This window comes from Branchiostoma floridae, chromosome 17 (genome assembly GCF_000003815.2).
Source record: "Branchiostoma floridae strain S238N-H82 chromosome 17, Bfl_VNyyK, whole genome shotgun sequence".
NCBI classification, from domain to species: domain Eukaryota; kingdom Metazoa; phylum Chordata; class Leptocardii; order Amphioxiformes; family Branchiostomatidae; genus Branchiostoma; species Branchiostoma floridae.
The window spans coordinates 10,408,882-10,431,862 of record NC_049995.1 but is presented as its reverse complement, the minus strand read 5'-3'; the positions used below and the strand labels follow the sequence as shown (position 1 = coordinate 10,431,862).

At 40.1% G+C, this 22,981-nt stretch overlaps 4 protein-coding genes across 7 annotated transcripts in view; all 4 read left to right on the top strand.

Annotated features, from left to right (window-relative positions):
- The window catches only part of LOC118404695, a 7,766-nt gene extending 1,174 nt beyond the window's left edge, over positions 1–6,592 (top strand). The window contains exons 2-5 of one of the 4 annotated variants that reach the window (XM_035803950.1): positions 144–334; positions 5,163–5,266; positions 5,583–5,659; positions 5,864–6,592. In XM_035803950.1, the coding sequence (XP_035659843.1) occupies positions 144–334; positions 5,163–5,266; positions 5,583–5,625 (338 nt within the window). In that variant the 3' untranslated portion in view covers positions 5,626–5,659; positions 5,864–6,592. Of the gene's footprint in view, positions 1–143; positions 335–5,162; positions 5,271–5,582 lie in introns of all 4 variants that reach the window. The other 3 variants (XM_035803947.1, XM_035803949.1, XM_035803946.1) reach the window with 3 other exon arrangements.
- Positions 6,593–6,738: 146 nt separating this feature from the next.
- On the top strand, positions 6,739–10,122 carry LOC118404697. The gene is made up of 4 exons (XM_035803952.1): positions 6,739–6,945; positions 8,014–8,201; positions 8,680–8,787; positions 9,524–10,122. Exons 1-4 carry the CDS (start codon positions 6,849–6,851, stop codon positions 9,575–9,577), a joined length of 447 nt encoding a protein of 148 aa, XP_035659845.1. The 5' UTR covers positions 6,739–6,848; the 3' UTR covers positions 9,578–10,122.
- A 630-nt stretch (positions 10,123–10,752) lies between these two features.
- On the top strand, positions 10,753–16,660 carry LOC118404844 (sodium/calcium exchanger regulatory protein 1-like). The gene is made up of 4 exons (XM_035804212.1): positions 10,753–10,912; positions 12,363–12,532; positions 15,706–15,810; positions 16,139–16,660. The coding sequence occupies exons 1-4, from the start codon at positions 10,837–10,839 to the stop codon at positions 16,190–16,192; spliced, it is 405 nt and encodes a 134-aa protein (XP_035660105.1). The 5' UTR covers positions 10,753–10,836; the 3' UTR covers positions 16,193–16,660.
- Positions 16,661–17,533: 873 nt separating this feature from the next.
- LOC118404843 (sodium/calcium exchanger regulatory protein 1-like) lies at positions 17,534–22,602 on the top strand. The gene is made up of 4 exons (XM_035804211.1): positions 17,534–17,738; positions 19,602–19,771; positions 20,969–21,070; positions 22,035–22,602. The coding sequence occupies exons 1-4, from the start codon at positions 17,663–17,665 to the stop codon at positions 22,089–22,091; spliced, it is 405 nt and encodes a 134-aa protein (XP_035660104.1). The 5' UTR covers positions 17,534–17,662; the 3' UTR covers positions 22,092–22,602.
- The last annotated feature ends 379 nt before the right edge of the window (positions 22,603–22,981 follow it).

The following is a 22,981-nucleotide window of genomic DNA, read 5'->3' as shown; positions in this document are numbered from 1 at the left end:
ATATTGTTTTTGCTGTTGCGTCCTTATTCCTTTTTCTTTTTCTGTCAAACCAAGCAGATGCAGGGTTATCCCCTTTTTACTCAGAAACAATAAGCTGCTTGCAATCATAAAAGCAATACCATTACTCTTTTCTGGTACAACAGGTGTGCCGTGGTTTTGCTGTAAGATAGCATCTTGGCTCAAAATAAGCCCCGTAGAAGAGTACATCATCACCGGAGACCAGATCACCTACCGACAGTACGAGAACAACGATAGCCGGACCATATCGTTCGAGATGACTCTAACTGTTGGACAACCGCCAGTCAACATCGCGGCGGGTTTCAGCCACTTTCAGGTAATACATATTTATTTTTGGCGACACCTTAGGGGTGAGCCTGACAATAGAATATCGTTGTAGGTTAACAACAACCTGTTTTATGACTATCCACGGTTGACGGGCGTCGCCATCAGCCACTTTCAGGTACTCTGGTACATGTTTACTGTAAATGCAGAAATGTTCGCGGTGGATTAATGTTCGCGGTTTCGCGGCTGCCGCTTCACCGCGAATTTAAAACCACCGCGAATATTTTTCCATAACAGTAAGAGACTACAGTGCATGGTGCTACGACGAAATTAAAAACCACCGCGAAAAGTCCATTTTCCCGTTACCGCGAAATTAAATCCCCGCGAACTTAAATGCATTTACAGTATTTTGGCGACACCTCAGGAGTGAGCCTGAGAATAAAGTATCGTTGCAGGTTACCGATAAGCTAAACTTCATATACGACTGTCCATAATTGACAGGCGCCGCCACCTTGAGATTGTATTTGTTTGTTTATTTCGATCTCCAATTAGAGTTACAATTATTATCATAACTCTATTCTTCCTGGAGTCGTCCATCAACATTACAAATTAAAACCATCAAATAACATAAAGTCAACAAAAGTACATGTATACTGTATGACAAAGAAAAACTGAAGTGAACTGATTACAAAACTGTAACACTAGAAAGACCGACATTTGCTTGAGAGCAAATACAGCATATTTCAGCCATCTCCCTCCCCATGCAACAATAGACTATTTCAAAATCACCCATTTGAAAAATCACTTTTACTAATGGCGGTTTAACCCAAAAATGAATCTTACAAAATTCCCCCGTTCAACTTCAAGAATGGACTCCAGTGCACCCTATGTGAATTTGCACAATAGACCAGTCCAGAAATACTCCCACTGAAACCTTGGCCTTTTGAATAAGAAACCAAATCCAAAATTGAATTCAGCAAAAAAGGTCCCAGTGCATGAAAAGGTATAATAGACCAGTCTAAAAACACTTCCACTAAAAATTGAATTTTGAATCATCACCACCCGTCCAAACTGAATTTGAAAAAATCCCCCTTCCGTGTGCAAAAAATGGATTCTTCCATGTAAAGTAGAGCAGTCCAAAAATACATCCGCTAAAATAGGACTTTGACATAATCACTGAAGTCCCAAAAATGGATTTAAAAAAAAGCCAATAGATTTTTAAAAAATCCCCCCTCCATGCAAGAATGGACTCTTCCAGCACACCCATTTAAAATTGCAAATTAGACCAGTCCAAAATAACCCTGCTGAAAGACTTTGACAAACTAGAAGTCACCAAAGTCCAAAATATGAATTTAAAAAAATCCCCCCTCCGTGCGAGAATAGACTCTTCCAGCACACCTTCTGTAAAACTGCAAAATAGACCTGTCCAAAAATACACCCACTGAAAGACTTCACCAGTCCGAGGATGAATTTTAAAAAAAATGAACCCCTCCGTGTAAGAATGGACTCTTCCAGATAACACCGGACTCGCTGATTGGCTGTCACCCTCCCCCCCCCCTCTTTAGGATATAGATTCAGGCTAAGTGATTGGTTACCTATCTAATTAGATTAAATAGACATATATGCCAGAAGGTGCAATCTGCAGCTGGGGTCAACGACCTTAAGGTCATTGACCCCTGTGGCTATTGGAAAAAAAATCCCCAAATCTATCATTTTGACGTAGTCTATGACAAAAATTATACATGTGTCATTTGAATGAATATCTGGTGCACCATTTTACCAAAATTTAGGTCATTTGGTTTTAAAACCAGAGCACAAGAGCCAAAAGTGTACTTTTTGGTCATAAAATGGCCAAATAATCGTAAAATTAAGCATTTTGTTGTACTGTATGCCTCAACTGTTAATGAATCCATGTGCGCATATGTCTAGGGCACTCCTATACTAAATTTCAGGTCATCCGGTTCTAAAACCAAGGTACAGGAGCCAAAAGTGTCCTTTTTTGGTCAAAAAATGACCAAAAAATCGCAAAAATAAGCATTTCGTTATACTGTACACCAAAAGTGGTATTGAATTTGTATGGGGGAATTATCAAAGCACATCTGTGACAAATTTCAGCTCATTCGGTTATAATACCAGGGTACAGGGGGCCCAAATATACAGTTTTGGTCTTAAGATGACCAAAAAACCTTAATAAAATCATTTTAAAGGTAGATATGAAAAAAATGAAAAAAACGTCTGGGGATATTGACCCACTCTACCCTTGTGTCAAATTTCAAGTCAATCGGTTCAGGAACAACGGAGATACCGTGTTCCGAAGATTTGACAGGAGAAAGAAAGAAAGAAGAAAGAAAGAAACATTACGAATACAATATATTTCACCATACCTATGGTATGGCTGAAATATAATAAACTCAGTAAACAGAAGTAATGAGGAGGGGTCAGAGGTCAAAGGCTATAACATAAGTAACAAAACATCAATCGTTGAAACCATAAATAAATAACCAAATGGGTGTAATTAACAAAGAAAATATCCACAACACAAGTCAATTATCTACATTATATCTACATACAAATTCGTCTACCACCAATCCTGCAAGGGTTTGTTTGTGTTGATTTTTGTCCGGATCCAATTCACAATGTGTGTTTTGAAAATGGAAGGTGAGGTTGCTTTCATTTGTGGTGGGAAAGTGTTATCTGACTTGGTGCATCTATACAAGAAGGTCCTTGTCAAGGCCGCAGTTCGTGGCTTTGGTAATCTAAAACCACCACTTGTCGCAAGACGAGTGCTGTGCTCATGTCTGCTACTAATGTTTTCTAATCTGCTATACATAGCTCTAGGTTCCTTAGATACTAATAGCTTGTTGAACATAGAAAGAGTACCTGTGTACAATCTTTCTTTAACTGTTGGCCATTGTAGTTTACTATGCATATAATCAATGTTCTCATTATAGCGCGCATTAAGAATTAGTCTAGCTGCCCTATTTTGCAGAATCTGTAGCTTGTTCAAGGAGGTCTGAGGGCAGGCAGATAATAAGCAAGCACAATAATCCAGATGGGATAACACTAGTGCCTGCGTCACCATCTTAAGCGGTCCATCCACAATCAGATGTCTAGATCTCTTAAGCATTGCTAGTGAACCAGTCATCCTATTCAGGACTTTGTCTGCTTGCTGTGTCCATGTTAAGTACTGATCTATAATGAAACCAAGTAGTTTTGCTTGAAATACTTGTTCAATCCTTTTGCCATTCAAAGAAAGCTGTAACTCTGGGTTGCTCCTTAATCTGTGGCGACTTCCCATCAAAATCGATTTTGTTTTCTCCACATTTAATACTAATTTGTTTGCTTGTACCCAGTCCCATATATGGTTAAGTTCGGCCTGAAGTGTGTTTTGTATCATAGAGACATTTGGGCCAGAAGCGGAAGGAGTGGAGTCATCGGCATACAATTCTATGTTACAGTGAGTTATAGCAGTGGGTAAATCATTGGTATATATACAAAAAAGTAATGGCCCCAAGCAACTCCCCTGTGGAACACCACTTAAGCATTTCCTGTGTGATGAGACTCCACCGTTAACACTGACAGCCTGTGTTCTATCTGTCAGATAGCTGTTGACCCAATTGACGGCCGACTGGACAAACACGTAGCTCTTTAGTTTGGCTAACAACACCTTGTGGTTTACCACGTCAAAGGCGGCGCTGAATTGTAACAATTTAATCTGTCTCCTTTACATAAAAAGTATATCTTCCATCTATTAAAGATTGCAGTACCATTATCTATAGATATAACTAGTCGTTGCTTAACCCTATCCAGCCTCGGGGGGGGGGGGGGGGGGCTAGAAGTGCCCCCGCCATCGTTGACGTCGTATAGCTTAACTTGGTGACTTTTCCTAGAATGTTGTTGGCAACAATTTACAAACAACGGGTTTCTAAAACCATACTTTACAAAATTTACTGATTGTGGTTTAAACAATATGATTTTAAGATTTTCTTGCTAAACTACACTTGTTTTCATATATCTTTGATATCTAACATATCTTTGTGTGATATTTATTACTAGCTATTCATGAATTATGCTAATGTGAGACGTAATTGGTCAAAATCCAAGATGGCCGACAATATTATGATAACCAGCTTATTTTCATTCGAATTTCATCACTACTTGGTATTTTTCTACAGAAAACATTCGTTTTCATGGGATTTTAGGGTTATATGTTGAAGAAGATGTATCTTAAGTCATTTAAGGTTGATGATCCAAGATGGCGGATAGCTTAAATATAGATTACATAATTTTATGATGTTATTTTGATGTCGTTGCGTCGGCAGAAGTCTTACAACACTTAAATATTGATAAGAAACCTTTGTCGTTAACTTTTTGTGTGAAATATTTAGGTATTATGGGAATTCCCCGTTTTAGCTAAAAATCAACTAAAGAAGTATTAATTACGTCATATTACATAATGATGATATAAAGATTTCAGGAATTATAAAACTTGACAAGCATATCACCCCCTGCAAATTTGGTGATCATACAGTAAGCATTTTTGAAATTAGAAAAGGGTGCCGAATGAGAACCCCCCACACCCCAACCCCCACCCCGACCAGGGAATGTAAAAGAAAGCCCAGTCTGGATAGGGTTAACTTCCACTAGAAGTTCCTGACATGGCTGACACTTCATAATAGGAGCGTGGTTTTCACAACCATTAACTGTAGAGTGGTGAGCATTCAATAAAAAGAAAAAAAAAAAGTAAATCAATGACGGCTGCCACATGATCAATGCCCGTATCAAGTTTTGCTATTTTCGTATGATCATACCTACAAAGATTAATATCTACCCAGTATGCTATGCTGATAACGCATGTTGATTTGCTTCTACACACACAGGCCCAGATTTCTTGGGATCAGTATGGTCGATTGGTGACGCGAACCAGGAAAAAAAGTGGCGAATTCATTCAAACAGGTCGAATGGACAGCAAAGGGGATCTGGAGTTGGTAGTGTTTGTTCTTTTGTTGTTGTTGTTTTTCTTTTACTCCATAAACCTGTTAGCCTGGTATCCAGCCGTAATATAGCTCCCGAGTCTCTTCTCTCCTCTTTGCAATTGCAGGATACCAGGCTATAAACCTGTTAGTGCCTGTCATGTCTATTGCCTAAGTGAACAGAGGCTTTTACGATAACAAAACCTATATAGTTTTAGGTCCCGTCAATGGGCGCCACCATTTTGTTTAACATCACTCACGAGGATTGGTGTATGATGGGAAGGGGCTATTGACGAAAGGTTTTACCTTTATTTTGTTTTCTTCCAGACGACCCTTCTTCCATCGGGAAAAACTTGCCGACGGGTTTTGAAGAGGGTGCATTGATGGCATACTATCGCTAGGAGGTGGTGTCTACTAAGAGATACGCAGTTCTGATTTCTAATGAACAGTGTTGCTGTTTTCATGTATTGAATAAAACTGATACTACTGATATAACAAAACCCCATTCTTTATCAAGTCCTTCTCTTGTATGGATCAGATGTAACATATGCGTGATGCATTGTAAACATATCTATAGTATTTTACAACGTTATTTGTGTACATTTCAGTTGGGTCGTCTTTGTCGCTAACCCCGCAACTTGAAACGGTTGCAGTCCCAAGGACGAGACGCTAAGATAAAAAGAAAAGACGTTGACAATGTGTATGTTTCAACCGACCAGCCAACCAGCGTGCTTTCTGTGACGCCACGAACACATTCCCTCACATGTGACGCATCAAAAGTGCAAAGGTCATACGGGACGTGAGGAAAATAGTCGGTTAGATCTTGCTGAAGGGAGCTGTCGATTGTGCGATTGGTTCAGCCTTGTGAGGAAATTATTTAGTGGTCTTTAGTACCAGTGATTGATAGTGTCTGTGTACGATATTCTAAACCCTGTGTGAAAACTGCCATAACTCAACCATACATGTGTAAAGTGAGCAAAACACAGTCACATCAGGACCATAAGATACGAGTATAATATTCGAATGACTTTATACAAAGCAGGAGAACGACCAGTCTCGTTTCATTTAACGTATTAGTACCACATGTATGCGTTCTACCACCGCTACGTTCTACTATTTACAGATTGAATGCTTCATACGGGTAAAATACGGCCTAGTGGTTGCAAACATGATATCATATGTGGATAATTATTACATATCTACATAGTTACATGTCTTATATAAGGCATGTTGACACTACTCATAGTATGACATTGACTTGACTTTATTATGACGTACACAATTAGTGTAGTTGGTTTGGGAGAAATATCTATAAATATAAAATACTGTCTAATTAACAATGTGTTTGTGTTTCATTGACCTCGTTTTCATCCTGTCAATAAAAATTGTCCCCCGCACGAAAAGGGGTTCACTGATAGGAAATCTATTTATAGGTCACCCATTATTAATTAGCATATGACCCTAGCTTGACCAGCTGTTTTGCTCTGTAGATATGCGTCACCCCTTTAAGTCAGTTCAAGCTTCACTGATGCCTTGAAAGGATTGATCTACTAGGGTTGTTTCCGTGTACGAGAGTCACAACAAACGTTCGACATGGAACAAAACATGCATCAACTCGCCCAGCTCAATGGTAGATGGAAACAAGATCACTCTCAGAACGAAAATTACGACGACTTTCTTCGTGAGCAAGGTAGGTTACTTTGCAATCGTCTTAGTTGTACGTACGATAAGTTTTGTCATGAGATTTCTAGCGAGGTTATGACAGAACTGTTGACAATTTTACAAGACAGTACGGTCGAGAAAGTTTAAAGACAGAACTACGGCTAACCTAGCCCAAGGAACTTTTACAAGGTCATATTATATAACATCCTATTCTGGCTTAGAAATCGAAAAATGTGACCACAGTTCGCTGTCGTAAGCTGACCTGCGCTGGGCCCATCTTTGCTTGAAAACACCGTCCATACTTACTATAAGTAGATACTGTAAACACATTTTAGAGGACTTGGTAGACTTTGTCAACCCGACGAATGCAAACAAAACTTAGCACGTAGAAATTTAACAAAGCGTTACTTTTGAGTATGCTCCATCGCGACAGCCAGTCACCGTTTTTGCTGGAAAAAATTGCTATCTATAGTGCGAACGGGCCAAGATTGTCCAAGGGGGGGGGTTATTTTACCGGGAAACTATTGTTTTCGGCGACGGCTCGTTGCGACGCCTAACAGTATAGTGTACGACCGTACGACCGTTTGTCAGGAATTCCCAGCATTGCACAGGCATGTGAGGAATTTAGAGTCCGCGCGTGCGTAGCTGGATCATGCTAGTCTGCATGTTTCCGTTCCCCAAAGGGGCATGTTCAGAAGCAGAATGCGGACCACAAGAAATGACAATGTTTGGTGGAGGGAGGCAGAGAGGTAGTACACAGTCCTATTGTCTTTAGAGTCCCAGGAATCGGGACTGGCATTCCAAGATGTAGGGCAGAGGTCGACAGCCCATCCATCAAGTAGCTAGTTAGACCCTTGTTAGCATAGGCTGTAAACAGACCCAGAGGAAAGGCGCAAAGTAAAACACACCAACAACTGCAAATGTATAATTCAATATATATAAACCATAACTCCATCGCCGTGGCAATGCATTTTCATTGCCACACTTTTTGCTGGTGTGTTCTTATTCCTTCTTCTTTTTCTGAGTGCCCACTTCTTTTTACCCAGAAACAAATCAGTAAAACTAAATCAGTACTTTTTTTTCTGGTTGACAACAGGTGTTCCGTGGTTTGCCCGTAAGATAGTAACATTATTCAAAATGAGCCCAGTGGAAGAGTACATCGTCACCGGAAACCAAATCACCTACCGACAGTATCAAAACCAGTACGGCCGTGTAACGTTTGAGATGACTTTAACTGTTGGACAACCGCCAGTCCACATCGCGACAGGTTTCACGCACTTTCAGGTAATGCATATTCATTTTTGGTGACACCTCAGGGGTGAGCCTGATAGTAGAGTATCGATGCAGGTCTGTTATAACCTACTTTACTATACTGTCCGCTCATTGACGGGCGCCACCATCTTGAGATTCTGACAATTTAATCCGCCGCCCTTGCAAAAAAACAAGTATATCTTCCGTTCGTTACAGACTGCAGGTCCATTATCCATTGCAACTCGGTACCGCCTGAATTTTCTGACATAGCTGACACTTGATAATACTATATTTACTATTAACAGGAGTGTGATTTTCACTGCCATTAACTATTATAATGTCATATAAAGTGGTGAGTATTAACTAATAAAGAAAAAAGAAAAGGAAATCAATGAAGGCTGCCACATGATCAATGCCCAAACAAAGTTTTGCTCTTTTCGTATAATGTAATTTACCTACAAAGATTAATATCTATGCTATAACACATGTTGATTTACCGCCACACACACAGGCCCAGATGTCTTGGGATGAGTATGGTCGATTGGTGACCCGGACCTTGAGAGCAACTGGCGAATCCGTCGGAACAGGTCGGATTGACAACAAAGGGGATCTGGAGTTGGTAATGTTTGTTTCAATGTTGTTATTGTTGTTGTTGTTGTTGTTTTACTCCATAAACGTGTTAGTGTCTGATTGTCTATGCCTGTCTGTCATTACCTCAGTGAACAGAGGCACAGGTTTAGCAAAACCTTTATAGTTTTAGGTCCCGTCATTAGGCGCCACCATTTTGTTTCCCATCACTGATCAGTGGTGTATGATGGGAAGGGTTGTCGCCATTTTGATGTGTTGATTTCAATCAAGGAGGTTGAAGGGGCTTGTTTTAACTTGGCATTTTATTATTATTATGGTGTCGCGGTCTTGTTTTAAATATGGTAGTATGTGTTGGTGTGTATAGAAAAAAAATTGAGAGGGAAGAAGATGATCAGGTCACCACGTAGGTCAGAGTTGTGGTAGTGACAGGAAGTAGACTACAGATGTGATAGTACCAGTCCTTAATCAGACAAGACAGACAGTCCAGGCCATGGGGTCAGTTGGAAGAATCCACAGGGAGTTATTGTGTTTGGTGACTTTGATCTGTCTCTGTCTCTGTCCTGGCAGGTTTTTTTTTTTTTTTTACATTGGTTATCAGAAATCAATCAGTGGATACATGCAACGTCAATCAAATGATTTTTCATAATTGATGAACCACAAAAAATATGAGAAACTCTATTTTTGTCTTTATCTGTATTTCCAACCGAAATACTCGTTGTTGTCTATTGACACAAAATTTACCTTTCTTTTGTTTTGTTTTCTTTCAGACGACCCTTCTTCCATCGGGAAAAACTTGCCGACGAGTTTTGAAAAGGGTGTAGTGATGGTGTACTACCACTAGGAGGCGCGACAACAACTAAGCTGTCCATGAACTGTTCTGATTTCGATACTGATTTGTTGCTTCGATTTATGAAACGAAGCTTTTATAAATTCTCATAAAACTTCTTCTCTTCTATCGACTCTTCTACAGTCCACTAAGAATTGTTTATGATAATAATGATAATAATAACTTTCTTGCAAAAAGGCAAATTGCATGTATACAGGAAATAAAAATGATCAGTACTGTAATTAACGTAACTAATATTACTTATAAGTTCCAGGCGAGTGTTACTATCGATACACTATTCATTGATTGAATTTGAGGGAAAGTGTTTATTTGAAATGACGGACCAATGCACTAACATTTTAACTTAGCATTGTGAATATAGGACCGTTCAGAAACTGAACATATATGTGTTAGAAATATATCATATTGATAAAAATTCTTACAAACTCTGTGTAAGTTCTTTTTCCACAGTACATCTACTCTCGGCGGTTAAGCTAATTTTCGAATTTTTTTGGGATTTAATTCAAGTTGTCATATGTTTTCCCTTATCAAATTCTTGGGTAATAAATGTGATATTCTCATCATTCAAATGTAATTTGTAAATGCGAACATCTAGCTACCCATAGGAGTGACCCCTGATTGTCCCAGCATGCGATGGGATCCGTCGTTTCAACCTATCAGCCAATCAACATGGTTGCTGTGACGTGACGAAACAGGGCAGAGAACAGTCCATAGCCCGTCATATCCTAAGATGTGGGAATTATAATGGAAAGAAAATAAAAAGCCACCTACCTGAAGTTTTTCCCATTAAAAACTAACATTGACATAAAATAGTCCAACTTCTAAAAGCATATAACATATCGCATATCATATAGATATTTTATACGGCACAACATACCACACGTAGCATATAAACAAATATATTTGACCTTTGACCCCGTTGGACTACAAGTGACTTCATTCAAACAGCATTCTTTTGCAACATTCCGGACAAAAATGCCAGCACTTCCAAAAAAAAACTACTTTTTTTTTTCAAAAAGGCGAGACTAAAAATGAATCCCTGCACCTGTGTAGATGAGTGACCTTGCCCCCCACACACACACACAGACGCACTCTTCAACATGTCAAAGTGCAAAGGTTACACGGGTCGTGAGAACTTGGTCAGTCGGTTAGGTCTTTCTGAAGGAAGCTGTCGTGTGATATTGGGCACATCTTGTGAGGACATTAATTGATTAGCACTGAAAAACGACAAACATGGCAGGCAACAACATAGCTGGCAAGTGGAAGTTGCATCACAACGAAGGTTTTGAAGAGTTTCTCGAAGAAATGGGTAAGACTTATTACTTTTGAAAAGATTACTATCCTGAGTCATCGTCGAAACATCAATGATAACACTTAAAAAATTGAAAATTCTCGATAACTGAGATTAATTATATTGTTTGTCTCGTGCATGCAATGTTGAAACAATTTATGCGTCTTTTTTGAAGAAATAAAAAAAAAAACGATTCTTAAGACAGTGAGGCTTCAGAAAATAGCGCAAAGTAGTTATTATAGTAGGATGAATATGAATAGTGATTGAATCTATCGCCCTATCGAAAGACACTGTAGTCCCAACCGAGATGCCCAAACAATGCTTTGAACCGCGGTCTCAAAGTTACTGTTGCAAATAGCTATAGAAGCTCAAATTGTAGGGCTGCTACCAGTTGAGCTACAGGGGCACGAGCAAAATATCCCCACATTTGTTTTCTTAGCATGTTTGGATGCATGCAGTACATGTCTTTGCTGATCTACAAATAATGTATTATCATCCCGAAACATTACTAGTCTCCGAACAAGAAGTACATGTTTCAAAATGTATTGCTGGCACCTAAACAAATTAGCAACCCAAAGTTGAAAACGTCCTTGCCAATGTAAGAATATGCGAAACGCGTGGTTTTTTCGGTAACAAAAAACAACAACTCTGTGTCTATGTGAAATACAGCTAAATTTAGCGGTATCATTTACACACTAAAGGCCACTCCACAAATTACGCAAGAACAAGTTTCCCACGCATTGTTGTATAATGAGTAAGACGATGTAGGATGATAATAATTGTTGTTATAACTTCCACGTTACAAAAACAAAATGGTGTTTGCTGTCCAAATCATCAGCTACTGAAAATGAGCCCCGAATTGTCCGTCATACCGTACCACACAGAATAAGCGCCTCGCCAAAAAAAATGGACCCAGTGTGACCCCTCATTAAAAATACGGTGTCATAGGAAACTTGCAGAGTTGGAAGTCTGTTTCGTGTGGCGCGGGTCCAATGTCGTTGTGGTAGAAAAGGCTCATGGCTACACCTACTCAATTAAGTCAAGTCGTTAGCCGTACTAACATAGGCTACTGTCCCAATTGCACCGGTGCCCATCAGGGATGCAGCCCCGGTCGGGATCCAAAGCCACAAAAGTTGACCGGGTGGAATGCCGGATAAGGGGGTGGTGTGTGGGTAGACACAGGTACGCTCACCCATCGGTGTACTCTATGGATAGGTCCCGGCGTCTATTCGTTACCGGATCCGGGGATGATTTTAAGATCTACTTAAAATGAACACGGGGCCCGGCCGTATTCAAATCTATCCCGGAAGCAGCGCAGCAGGGTATCCCATGCGGTCACTTTGGGGTCATGCCCGAAAGTACGACAAAATAACCGTGGCAGGGACCAATTTCTAATTGGGATATCGCAGTGCTTGTCATATATTGTTAGCAATATTTGGGTCATATCACTATGTTTATTGTGCAACAGGTGCTCCGTATTTGGCCAGGAAGGCTGTAGGTAAAAGTCATCCGACTCAGGAGATCGTTATCAACGGGGACCATGTCACCATCAAGTTCATCTCAATGTTGATGACAAGAGAGATTAACTTCACCATCGGTCAGGAGTTCGAAACTGAGTGGTCGGGACAAAAGAACAAGGTCAGGGGTCATTTCATATCCAAGCAGATATTGGGAGTTACATTTTGTGTACAATGTATGGGCCGGTGTTAAAACTATTTTGATTTAAGAACACCATAACTATGCAAGCGTGGGAGTAAACATATAAAATCAAAGTGGCCAGGTTTGACAAATGACTAAGACATGCATGCTTAATACGAAGTTTCTTCTTTCACATTTGATACCATTTTTATGTTAAATTTCTTCTAGAATCGATTTTCTAATTTTTTTGCGATATACAGGTTTATTCTCATTCTACAGTTGATTAGGACGTGTTCTGGAAAGTGCCATAGCCCGTAAACTGCCCGACACGGGCCTAAGTCTTTACCTATGCCTATTCCTATTGCATGATATAACTAGAGTTCGACGAACACATCTCTTCGCCAAATAATCATGCCTTTATTAAAGACTTATTAGGTCTTATTCATATATTACTAAATAGTACCTACCCCAATAGCAAATGACTGCATGAACTGTGTTCCTCACAAACCCACAATTGCTACCAAAACAAGTCTGTGACCACAGATGACCTGGTACTGTGGTAGCATCCCTGGTCAATCAAAATTTCACGCTTGTCATGGATTTTGTCCCCAGTGTAAGAGAGCCCTGCTCACAAGCTGACCTGCAGCAAAACATCTGTGAACCAGATGTGTCCATAGATATAGGTCAAAATGATATATATATATATATATATATATATATATATATATAGATAGATAGATAGATAGATAGATAGATAGATAGATAGATAGATAGAAAACAGTTTATTTCTGTTAATTGGCCACTGATTACAATTAAATGCATCTTTCCATGTAGATTATTATCTAAAGTACCTTTCAGCCAAAAACAATGCAAACAAGCTTGAAAGTCCTACCATGGAATCCAGGAGTCTCTACCAGACTCCTATAGGTCGCTGGGAAAACCATAGAAATGGAACAAATAGAGAAGTAAGCCGGCCAGAAGAGTATGAGCCGGCTAGGGAACAGCTTGCGACCTACGGAGTCTGTGAGGAGTTTTATTGCTTTCCGACTCGCCCGTGACGGGTCTTCACATTGTGACAGGAAGTGTCAGTGGTCACGGAAGCCAAAGTTATAAGGGTCCTCTGCCGACTGTTGTGGTATTTTTCTGTGGCATTTGTTGTTCTCTGAAGTCGTTTGTGTACTGCGATGTCAATAGAGCATGTGCGTCGCATTGGCAAGGACGTTTTTGGCTACAACAGCTTGCGACAAAATGATGTTTTCGTCGGACTTCCCACGGGGACCCGCAAGAAAATAAATGCTTACCGTTTGCAATTGCCGTGACCCACGGGTCGGCCATTGCCTTCCAAAATTAGTCCTTTTTGCCTCCAAACTGCACTAAAAGGTAAAGTTTGGCCACACTCTCAACAGGAAAAAATGTAGTCTATTTTCACGCTGTTTGGTGCAGTTGACCGCACAGGAACGTACCCATGGCGTAACCTGTTACTATGTTACAGTTGATCACAAAATTAACTTAAACTTTAACCTCTCCCAAGAACACCGTTACAAAAAAAACGAAATATTATATTTATATATAGCAAAAAAACACTGCCCAAAGCATTGTTTGGCAAAAAAATCAATTTTTGTTTTGTTGTCGATCCCGATTTGACCTTTGTTCCACACCCAGGCGCGTCCCGCCTGATACACATGCCCGCCGCGCCCCACTGGGCGCTGGTCGATTTATGATTTAAATTATCTCCAGCGCTGAGTTACTTCCTTTGTACAAATAATTGGTGGATTAATTCTATATCGTTTCAAGTCAGCGACTCCTCACAGACTCCGTAGGTCGCAAGCTGTTCCCTAGCCGGCTCATACTCTTCTGGCCGGCTTACTTCTCTATTTGTTCCATTTCTATGGTTTTCCCAGCGACCTATAGGAGTCTGGTAGAGACTAGGAATCCAGTGGATTTCTGTACTTTCCTCATTAATTATTCAAATTAGCTGTTGATTTGCATAATTAGTATTACATTATGTAAGTCATCACTTAGGCTATCTACCACTCAAAAATTACGACCACAGCATACTCAGAACACAAGATGTAGAAAATGGAAGTTTTGCTGCAGTACCTTAGGAAGCCGCTAGGGGGACCCCTTTAATACTCCACCTTCGTTGTCTTGACCCCTACCCACTTATCAAATATTATCAGGATCCTTTCAAGGCTTCTCGAGTTATGCATTCCACAAACAAACGGACGCACACACTCGACCCGCTACCGTCCTAACGACAAATGCTACGCCAACTATTTTCGAATACAACCTTCCTTTCCGCAAACGCTTCTCAAATACCAAATATCATGAACATCCATACACAGGTTCTTGAGTTATATGCTGTTGGCATGGATTTATGAACTTTCCTCATTAATTATGCAAATTGTCTGCTGATTTGCATAATTAGTATTACATTGTGTAAGTCATCACTCATTCTATCTACATACCAAAAATCCTGATGATCCGTTAACACGTTCTTGAGTTATTCTCGTCCAAAGTTTGAAAGGAAATCGGTGCCTGCAGTTCCCGAAAAGCCGCTAGGGGGTCCAAACTCACAGCACTTACTCTCTGCCCCAAGGGCTATCTACCATTTAAAAATCATGACCACGGCATGTCCAGAACACGAAGTGTCAAAATTAAAAGTTTTGCTGCAGTACCTCAGGCAGCCACTAGGGGGCCCATTATCGAACTTGACCTTCGTTTTCTTGACCCCTACCCACCTACCAAATATCATCAGGATCTATTGAAGGGTTCTTGCGTTATCTTGCATACAGACAAACGCACTTACATACAAATCCCGCAACAGCACCGTAGGTAAGAGCTAGATAAACCATTTTCGCACTTGACCTTCCTCTCCAAAACCGCTACACGCCTACAAAGTATCATGAAATTCGCCCAGCTGCATTTTGATTTATGCTGTCCAAAACAAACCCCAAAAACATACCAAGCTCGCTGCAGTACCGTAGGAAAACGCCAGGTAAACCGTTTTCGAACTTGGGATTCCTTTTGACAACCGCTACACACCTACCAAAAATCACAAAGTTCCATCCACAATTTCTCGAGTTATATGCTGTTGACCTACATACAGACCCAAGTCGACAATAACATACTCTTCTTGGCGAAGAGAATAATTACGTTAAGCTTCTCTACAGGCTATGGCGCGATGGGAGGACGGCAAACTTGTGATGACGGAAACTGGAGCCAGGGGAAAGTCCACCACGAGCCGCTACGTGGACGAGGATGGCATGCTGCAGATGGTAAGTAGTTCAAACGGTTCCATGTGTGTGTGTGTGTGTGTGTGTGTGTGTGTATGTATGTGTGTGTGTGTGTGTGTCAGTGTGTGTGTGTGTGTTAGCGCGTGTGTGTGTCAGTCTGTGTGTGTGTGTGTGTCAGTCTGTGTGTGTGTGTGTGTGTCAGTGTGTATGTGTGTCTGTGTGTGTGTGTGTGTGTGTGTGTGTGTGTGTGTGTGTGTGTGTGTGTGTGTGTGTGTGTGTGTGAAGAAAACAAACACCGCTACTGACTATACATAAGCTGAATTCCCTGTTGAATTTTGAATGACAATATTTTCTTCATACATCATTTCAGGTAATCACGTCACCAAAGGGACTCGTCTGCAAACGCGTTTTCAAGAAAAAATGAAGGGTTTTATCTGCACTACATGGTGGCAGTGTAGCCGACAAATTTACCAACAATATCATTGAGTCAATTGCAATAGACCCTATGTAGCTAATATAATATTATATATCATATAATCTAAAACTATTCAAAATAATTTTTGCTGCATCTTAATCAAAACATATGTTTACTCTGAGGGAGAATTCGAAATAATCTTAGTATACTCAAAGTAGGAAATAGGCGATGAAAAATCTCTACTTAACAATGTAGTTGCTGCTCGGTTGCAGTCTTTGATATTTTACAGTACCTCAGTTGCCGTATCATAATACATCATAACATTTTGGTATTTATAGCCTCGCCTCTGAGGCACCACCAAAAATCTAAATAAACCTTATTTTACATGCAGGCAAGGTGATCGCCTGATTGATTTTATTTTATTAACTTGATAGTTAGATATGTATTTTCAAAAGCAATAAAGTTCATGGGATTTAATTTCGAGGTAGGGGAGTGTTTGCGGTTGTTTCCAAAATGCGTGGCTCATATTCCACAATGAGCGTAGGCGGACAGAATACAGAAAAATATTTCAGCTGTCCGTTAAAGTTCGCGGTGAATAGGTTGTCGGAAAAACCGCGAGCATTAAACCACTGAAAAAAAGGACCAGGAAATAAGACACCTTACAAGTTACAGGATCTTACAGGTTGCATACCAGCGATCGCAAATTTTCGGGTGCACTCGGCTGCGTTCCGATGAACCGCTTATCTGCTTCGCTGATTTTCGTGTTCCTTTTTAGAACCAGTTTTTTTGGTTTCCTGATCCCCTCTTAAAGCAGAGGGTAAGCCCCCCCCCCCCCCCCCTTTGTTTGACGCATTTTTAGGCCTTTTTGACGAACTTTGTTTTCACTGTATGTCACGTTTTCTTAGCCTTTTGTTCGCCAGGCAAAATAAAAGACGGCAAATGACAGGGATATTTGCAACATTTGGAATTTATAATTAGGTTTCCAACTGTGAACATCGTTGAACATAAATTATGCAAATAAGAGTACCATTTGAATAATTGAAGAGAAAATGTTAGCCTTCTTTGTTAAGCACAAACGTTCCTACTTTTTACAACTTCTGTTATTTGGGTGTAGATTGGACAAGAGAGAAGATGATTAACTGATACATTGTATGCAAATGTGCACCTTATTAGCATAATCAATGAAAGCATTTATGATCGATACGTCTCGTGAACATCGTTTGGCAAAGGAATGAGGTCGCATAACTCTATATGTACAAGTCGGGATGGACAGCTTTCGCGTTTTGCAGCATTGCACAATGTGAGCGTACGTCAGCTTGTAAACCACGCCCGGGCAAAGTGCAAAGGTCACATTTTGGGGTCGCCGTGCAACAGTTGAACTCGCTCGTACGACCAGGCTACTGTAGCACGCACGGGAGCAGTTGGCCACGAACTTCTCACGACATTCATACGACAGATCGGTAGCTGTGATTGACAGGCATGGCAGACGACAGCATCGCGGGCAAGTGGAAGCTGGATCGCAGCGAGAATTTTGAAGAGTTCCTCGAAGAAATGGGTAAGATCTTTCAGTTTGAGCTCACCAAGTTTATCTTTCAGGTCACGAGTGTTCTCTTTCTGAACTTTGTTACAGTCTGACCAAGGTTCATTCACAAAGGCATTACGTAATGCAATATTACCGGGTTCAAGTAGAATTAGAAGTTGAGCTTATACTTTCAAATTAGAAAGAAGGCTATTGAAAAGGGGACCATTTAAACATTTGGGGGCGTGGTCATTATGATTCTAAATAAGTGACTTATGACATGTACTTATCTGAAAAGCTGTCAGAACAAAGACTGTAGAGGTACTTTGGTCTGAAAAAAAGGCTGTATAAATCTACTGACTTGCAAATTATGCTCGAAGTCTTTAACATGTGGGAAAGGTGTTCCACAAAGTGATGTAACAATTTTGTGTTATACTTGATGATCTGCAAGACTTCACTTCTTTACACAACATATTAGCTAGGTGGAATAACGGATACAATTGGGACCATATGAATTGGTTATTGGTATGGTACGCTTTTTTAGCATGACGTTATTTTTGCATGCTTGCAGCTGCCTATGCCGTCATGGCCTTCACTTAGAGGTCACTGACCGCTAGGGCAAAAAAAATCGGGGGACCGTGAACGTCCTTGGGGGGACAAACCGTTGTGATCATTAAGGACGTTATCAAGAGGGGGATCCAAGGACAGCCTTAATTGGGGGACAAACCATTGTGTATCATCAAGGAAGATATCAAGAAATGTCAACAGACTCTTTCCCTATGAATTATCTTTTATATTAAATGTATCGGATAACTAATTGGTAAATATGGCCCTTCTATTGAGCTTTCTAAGTTATAGAAAACTTAAGGAAGTAACTGTATAACGTCCTTGAGAAGACTAGAGTTCCACGACCTCATAACTTTGCCAAATGATGTTAAACTTTTTGACTGACGTATTATGAAGTTTCTCATTGATCATGCAAATGAGTACTAATGTGCATAAATTATTCCTGTAAAGGAGGTTTCAGCAAAAAAGGACAATGTAGCATATCTTCATTAATTATGTACATATGTAAATGAGGCCATGATGGTTAGTAGTATCATCTATGTCTGAAAAGGTTCACCTATACCTTTATGTAGCTTCCTGATGTTGCAAATATGAAATTCCTGTCATTTACCACTATCAACTTATAGAAATCGCTCATTGATTATGTAAATTATGTCAACCAACATATGGCTCTGATACCTTTTGTTTCAAATCTTTCTTTTAAAATGATAATTTATTCATTTTCCAAAATTATAAGACAACAATACATAAGCTTTTATCCAGGCATGCGTCATGGCGTCATCTGGACGAGCTTAAAATTCTTATAAGAATAACAAGAAATTGGACGCACTAGACGACCTTACACTGGGGAGCAGATCCTCTGACAAGCATGAAATTCTGATTTACCAGGGATGCCATGAGGTCATTTGTGGTCACACAGGAGTCTTCCACTGTGACCTCAGTTTCACAGTATTTTTGCCCCTCAGTATACCTTAGAATGCACCATGATTTTAACTTAGAATTCTCAAAAACCATGGAAGGTGGATGCCCCCAGACCCTCCTACAATTAAGTCTGACTTACTGTGACTCACCAAGGAGGGTCTGCATGCTCTTTTACGAAAGGCGTAGGCAGCTTGTAATATTTCCCGTAATTCGTAGGGAAAACCGTCTTATCTGCGTAATTCGTAGCGAGGCGACCAAATTTAGCGTAATTGCCTTTCTTGATTTAGCGTAATACGTAGGGGGCTCCTCTGAATTCAGCACAAATCGTTGTCGAGACCCCCCATGCTGACCCTCACCAAGAAATTTGGACTGAAGCCTGACAATAAAAGATTTTTTTTTCCTTTGCTACAGGTGCTCCATGGATAGCCCGTAAGGCCGCAGCAAAGTCTAGTCCGACTCAGGAAATCATCATCAACGGGGACCAGATAGAGATAAAGATCAGTTCCATCATGTCAACCAACATCATGAAGTTCACCATTGGAACTGAGTTTGAATCCGAGTGGGCTAAAAACAAAAGCAAGGTCAGAGGTCACCTATGTCTAAGCAGATGTGGAGAATAATTAAGGGTTAATGACCCGCCCGAGGTGGATATGGTGTCATAACGCCTTGAGGTGGTTATAGCAAAGGACCAGGCGTTATGACACCATGTACACCGAGGAACAGGCGGGTCATTAACGTTATTATCATATAGCCTACCCAAACTCGCAAACACCTGTATGATGCATAGATTCCTTGGTACTATATGTGTGAATTCCGTTGTCGAATTTCTGAAAATTCACATTTGTTCTTTGGTACATACATTTGTAAGAAGATTACAGATTGCATTTTGAAACCAAAATTTCCACAGAAAATATTCAAAACATTGCAGTCTTTGGCTTTTCAGAACAACAAAACTCATTATCAATGTTAACAGAAGGAGCCATACCCCTCTAGCAATCTGTACTTATTCCCTCTGCTGTGGCATATGTTTCGCTCCTTTTGATTGGCCAATATCTGTATATCACTTACTTTTTTGTTTGTATAATGCTCATTCTTATTGGTCAGAATGAATCCACACTGGCACCGGTGTCGATTTGCATCTACACTGGTGCTGGTGTCGATGCAAATTGATAACGGTGCCGGTGTTGATTCATTCTGACCAATCAGAAGGAGTGAACACACCGGCCTGGCCGGAAGCTATATGTTACGGCGTCATAACCAACGTGGAACGGGGCCGTCTGATTGGTCCGCGGCGCATGGCTATATGACGATACTTATTTATATAACCTAAGTTGAAATTCATGCAGATACCAGATATAGCTTGTAAAGTTATTTTTATTTACTGTCTTGATGAAAATGGAAGTATTGTTTTTGTTTGTCTTGGAGGGTGTGCCAAAGTTTTTTCCTACTAGTAGAGACTTGTAGGATGTGAGGCAAAAAAATGGTGTAATTGGACACTAGGAAGATAAAGGATGGTTTGGCCTGGGTCCAAAGTTGATGCTGCAGACTTGGCCCAGTCCAAACTCCTATTGGAAGGCATCAAAAAACACAGAAACTAAAGAAAATTGAATTGAACAAAAAATTCACAAAAAACACAATGTTATTGAGATATAACAAAGACTCTCAATATTCTGTCTGTTGTTTATTTGTTCTTAAATCAACATACTTACTAACTCAGTGAGATATATGTTTAAGCAACCGTTGTTCTTTTTCCTTTTCTGTTCTTCTTTTCCATCCAGGCCATAGCTAATTGGGAGGACGGTAAGCTTGTTTTGAAAGAGAACGGCGCGAACGGAGAGATCGTCACTACCCGCCATGTTGAGGGAGGTGAACTGATGATGGTGAGTTATTTGAACCCTAGAATTCACCTATCAAAAGAAACATCTTACCAAGTCCCATTGTGATAGCTCCAAGGAACCAAATTCTGATTTGAAAGAGATGTTGACTCAGACAATTGCTTACGTATTCTGAGGTTTTTCATAGATTGTAATAATAGAATGGGACATGGCATTAGCAATATCAAATAAAGAACTGGTTGTCGTCTTCTATTTTAATTTTTATATATGATTAAAGCTGCAAAATTTCCATTAGATTTCATGATGAAGGCATCTTCCATTCAGGTTATGCTGCACCTGCATGAGGAGGTGTTGCAGTATTAACATTGACCCTTGGTGCACACAGTGGTAGGCTGGTTGCTCGACACTTGCTGTCTCCACTTTGACACTAAATAGCTTGCTGCACCACCCGAGTTTGAAACTAACATGTGCCAGAGAAAGTACAAATGTATGGTTGCACAGTGTAACTGCAGAACCTGGTGCTTTGAACCGATTTTAACCATCCAACATGGCAGCTTTAATGTCAATTTTTAGCAAATTATAGGCTGATTCTTGTTGACAGGCTGAATAAAGGTTCAGAAACTTGAACTATGTGGCTCCAGATGTCTTTAATACTGAGGGATTACTACGGTGTGATAGATGTGGGTTAGCTGAGGAATGAGTCCACACTACTATACATAGGCTAATTCTTGGTTTGAACTAAACATGCACAAGGTCAAAGGTCCTTGCACATTTGCAGTTCAAATGGTCAAACAGCTCTTTCTTCTTCTTTGTATGTGCTTAACCTCATTAGGGTGAGGACTGCAAGCATGGTACGTAAAACGTACACAAGACTGTAAGTTTTGATCCACTCACACCGCACCATCGCACGTGTGGGTGTTCTTTAACGTTCATGGGGTGTGGCTCTCCCCATACAAGGGACCTCAGCTAATTACTGACTTGTCACTCATAAGATTCTCTTTCTTTCCAGATCCTCAACACCCCCAAGGGAGTCGTCTGCAAACGAATTTTCAAGAAGTCTGAGTGACGGGCCACACACCTACCTGGCAACCATAGGGACCGCAGTACACAATACACCTGGTCAGCAGAGGACCAACAAAACATTAAGAATTAACAAAAGTCCTTAGATACAACACAATTATTTTCTAATAATAGTTTGATACCATTTCTTTATCTCTAATATGTATACATATCAACAGCATGTTATGAACTATCAAGGAAATATTAAAGAACTAAAATAGAATATGAATAAACAACATGAACTATCATAGATAGATTTAGTAATAACAAAATATGGAGTTACTAGTAATTCTTCAGATTTTCATTATTAACATTTCCCATCCAAACACATTGTTTTGAACGAGGATTAATGATTTAATAAAGCAATATGATATTCACCACAATTTTCCCGAAGCATTATGTAGGTGTATTATCAACTTTATCATGTGTATCAATTATCATACATAACAGTGTTATAACGTTTCATTTAAGAATCATGTGAGGATTAAAAAGTCATCAAATAAAATTGACCAACACAAGTTTGATACAACATGTCTCACTGATTGGTTATCATAAAATTATGATATATATGATGAAAATGTCATATTGAACACTTAAAATATGGAATTCAATTTGTTTGTTGAGAGTCTTGTAGTTCCAAGTGGCACATGGGGCAGCAAGTTTTCTTGCTATTTGAGGTGCACAATGATTGGCCGAAAAGTATGACGTCACTCCCCCTATAAATAAGAGATGCACGCATGACTATACATTTTGTATCATTCTTCTGTGTGCTGGCCCTCCAGCAAAGTCTGGAGCCTGAAGGTGCCACCCCCCCGCCCATCGACAAGTTTTCTGCTTTCTGTGGAATTAGGCATCTGCTTCAGGATGGTCGCTTCAGCACATAGGTGACTTTAGGCT

What these genes read in the sequence shown, in the direction of transcription:
- LOC118404697 (XM_035803952.1), top strand. Translation starts at nt 6,849, where the DNA reads ATGGAACAAAACATGCATCAACTCGCCCAGCTCAATGGTAGATGGAAA. An exon ending in CGACTTTCTTCGTGAGCAAG is followed by an intron (nt 6,946 to 8,013) that starts GTAGGTTACTTT and finishes GGTTGACAACAG; the next exon opens with GTGTTCCGTGGTTTGCCCGT. An exon ending in CAGGTTTCACGCACTTTCAG is followed by an intron (nt 8,202 to 8,679) that starts GTAATGCATATT and finishes CCACACACACAG; the next exon opens with GCCCAGATGTCTTGGGATGA.
- LOC118404844 (XM_035804212.1), top strand. Translation starts at nt 10,837, where the DNA reads ATGGCAGGCAACAACATAGCTGGCAAGTGGAAGTTGCATCACAACGAA. An exon ending in GGTCGGGACAAAAGAACAAG is followed by an intron (nt 12,533 to 15,705) that starts GTCAGGGGTCAT and finishes GCTTCTCTACAG; the next exon opens with GCTATGGCGCGATGGGAGGA. An exon ending in AGGATGGCATGCTGCAGATG is followed by an intron (nt 15,811 to 16,138) that starts GTAAGTAGTTCA and finishes ACATCATTTCAG; the next exon opens with GTAATCACGTCACCAAAGGG.
- LOC118404843 (XM_035804211.1), top strand. Translation starts at nt 17,663, where the DNA reads ATGGCAGACGACAGCATCGCGGGCAAGTGGAAGCTGGATCGCAGCGAG. An exon ending in GGGCTAAAAACAAAAGCAAG is followed by an intron (nt 19,772 to 20,968) that starts GTCAGAGGTCAC and finishes TTTTCCATCCAG; the next exon opens with GCCATAGCTAATTGGGAGGA. An exon ending in AGGGAGGTGAACTGATGATG is followed by an intron (nt 21,071 to 22,034) that starts GTGAGTTATTTG and finishes CTTTCTTTCCAG; the next exon opens with ATCCTCAACACCCCCAAGGG.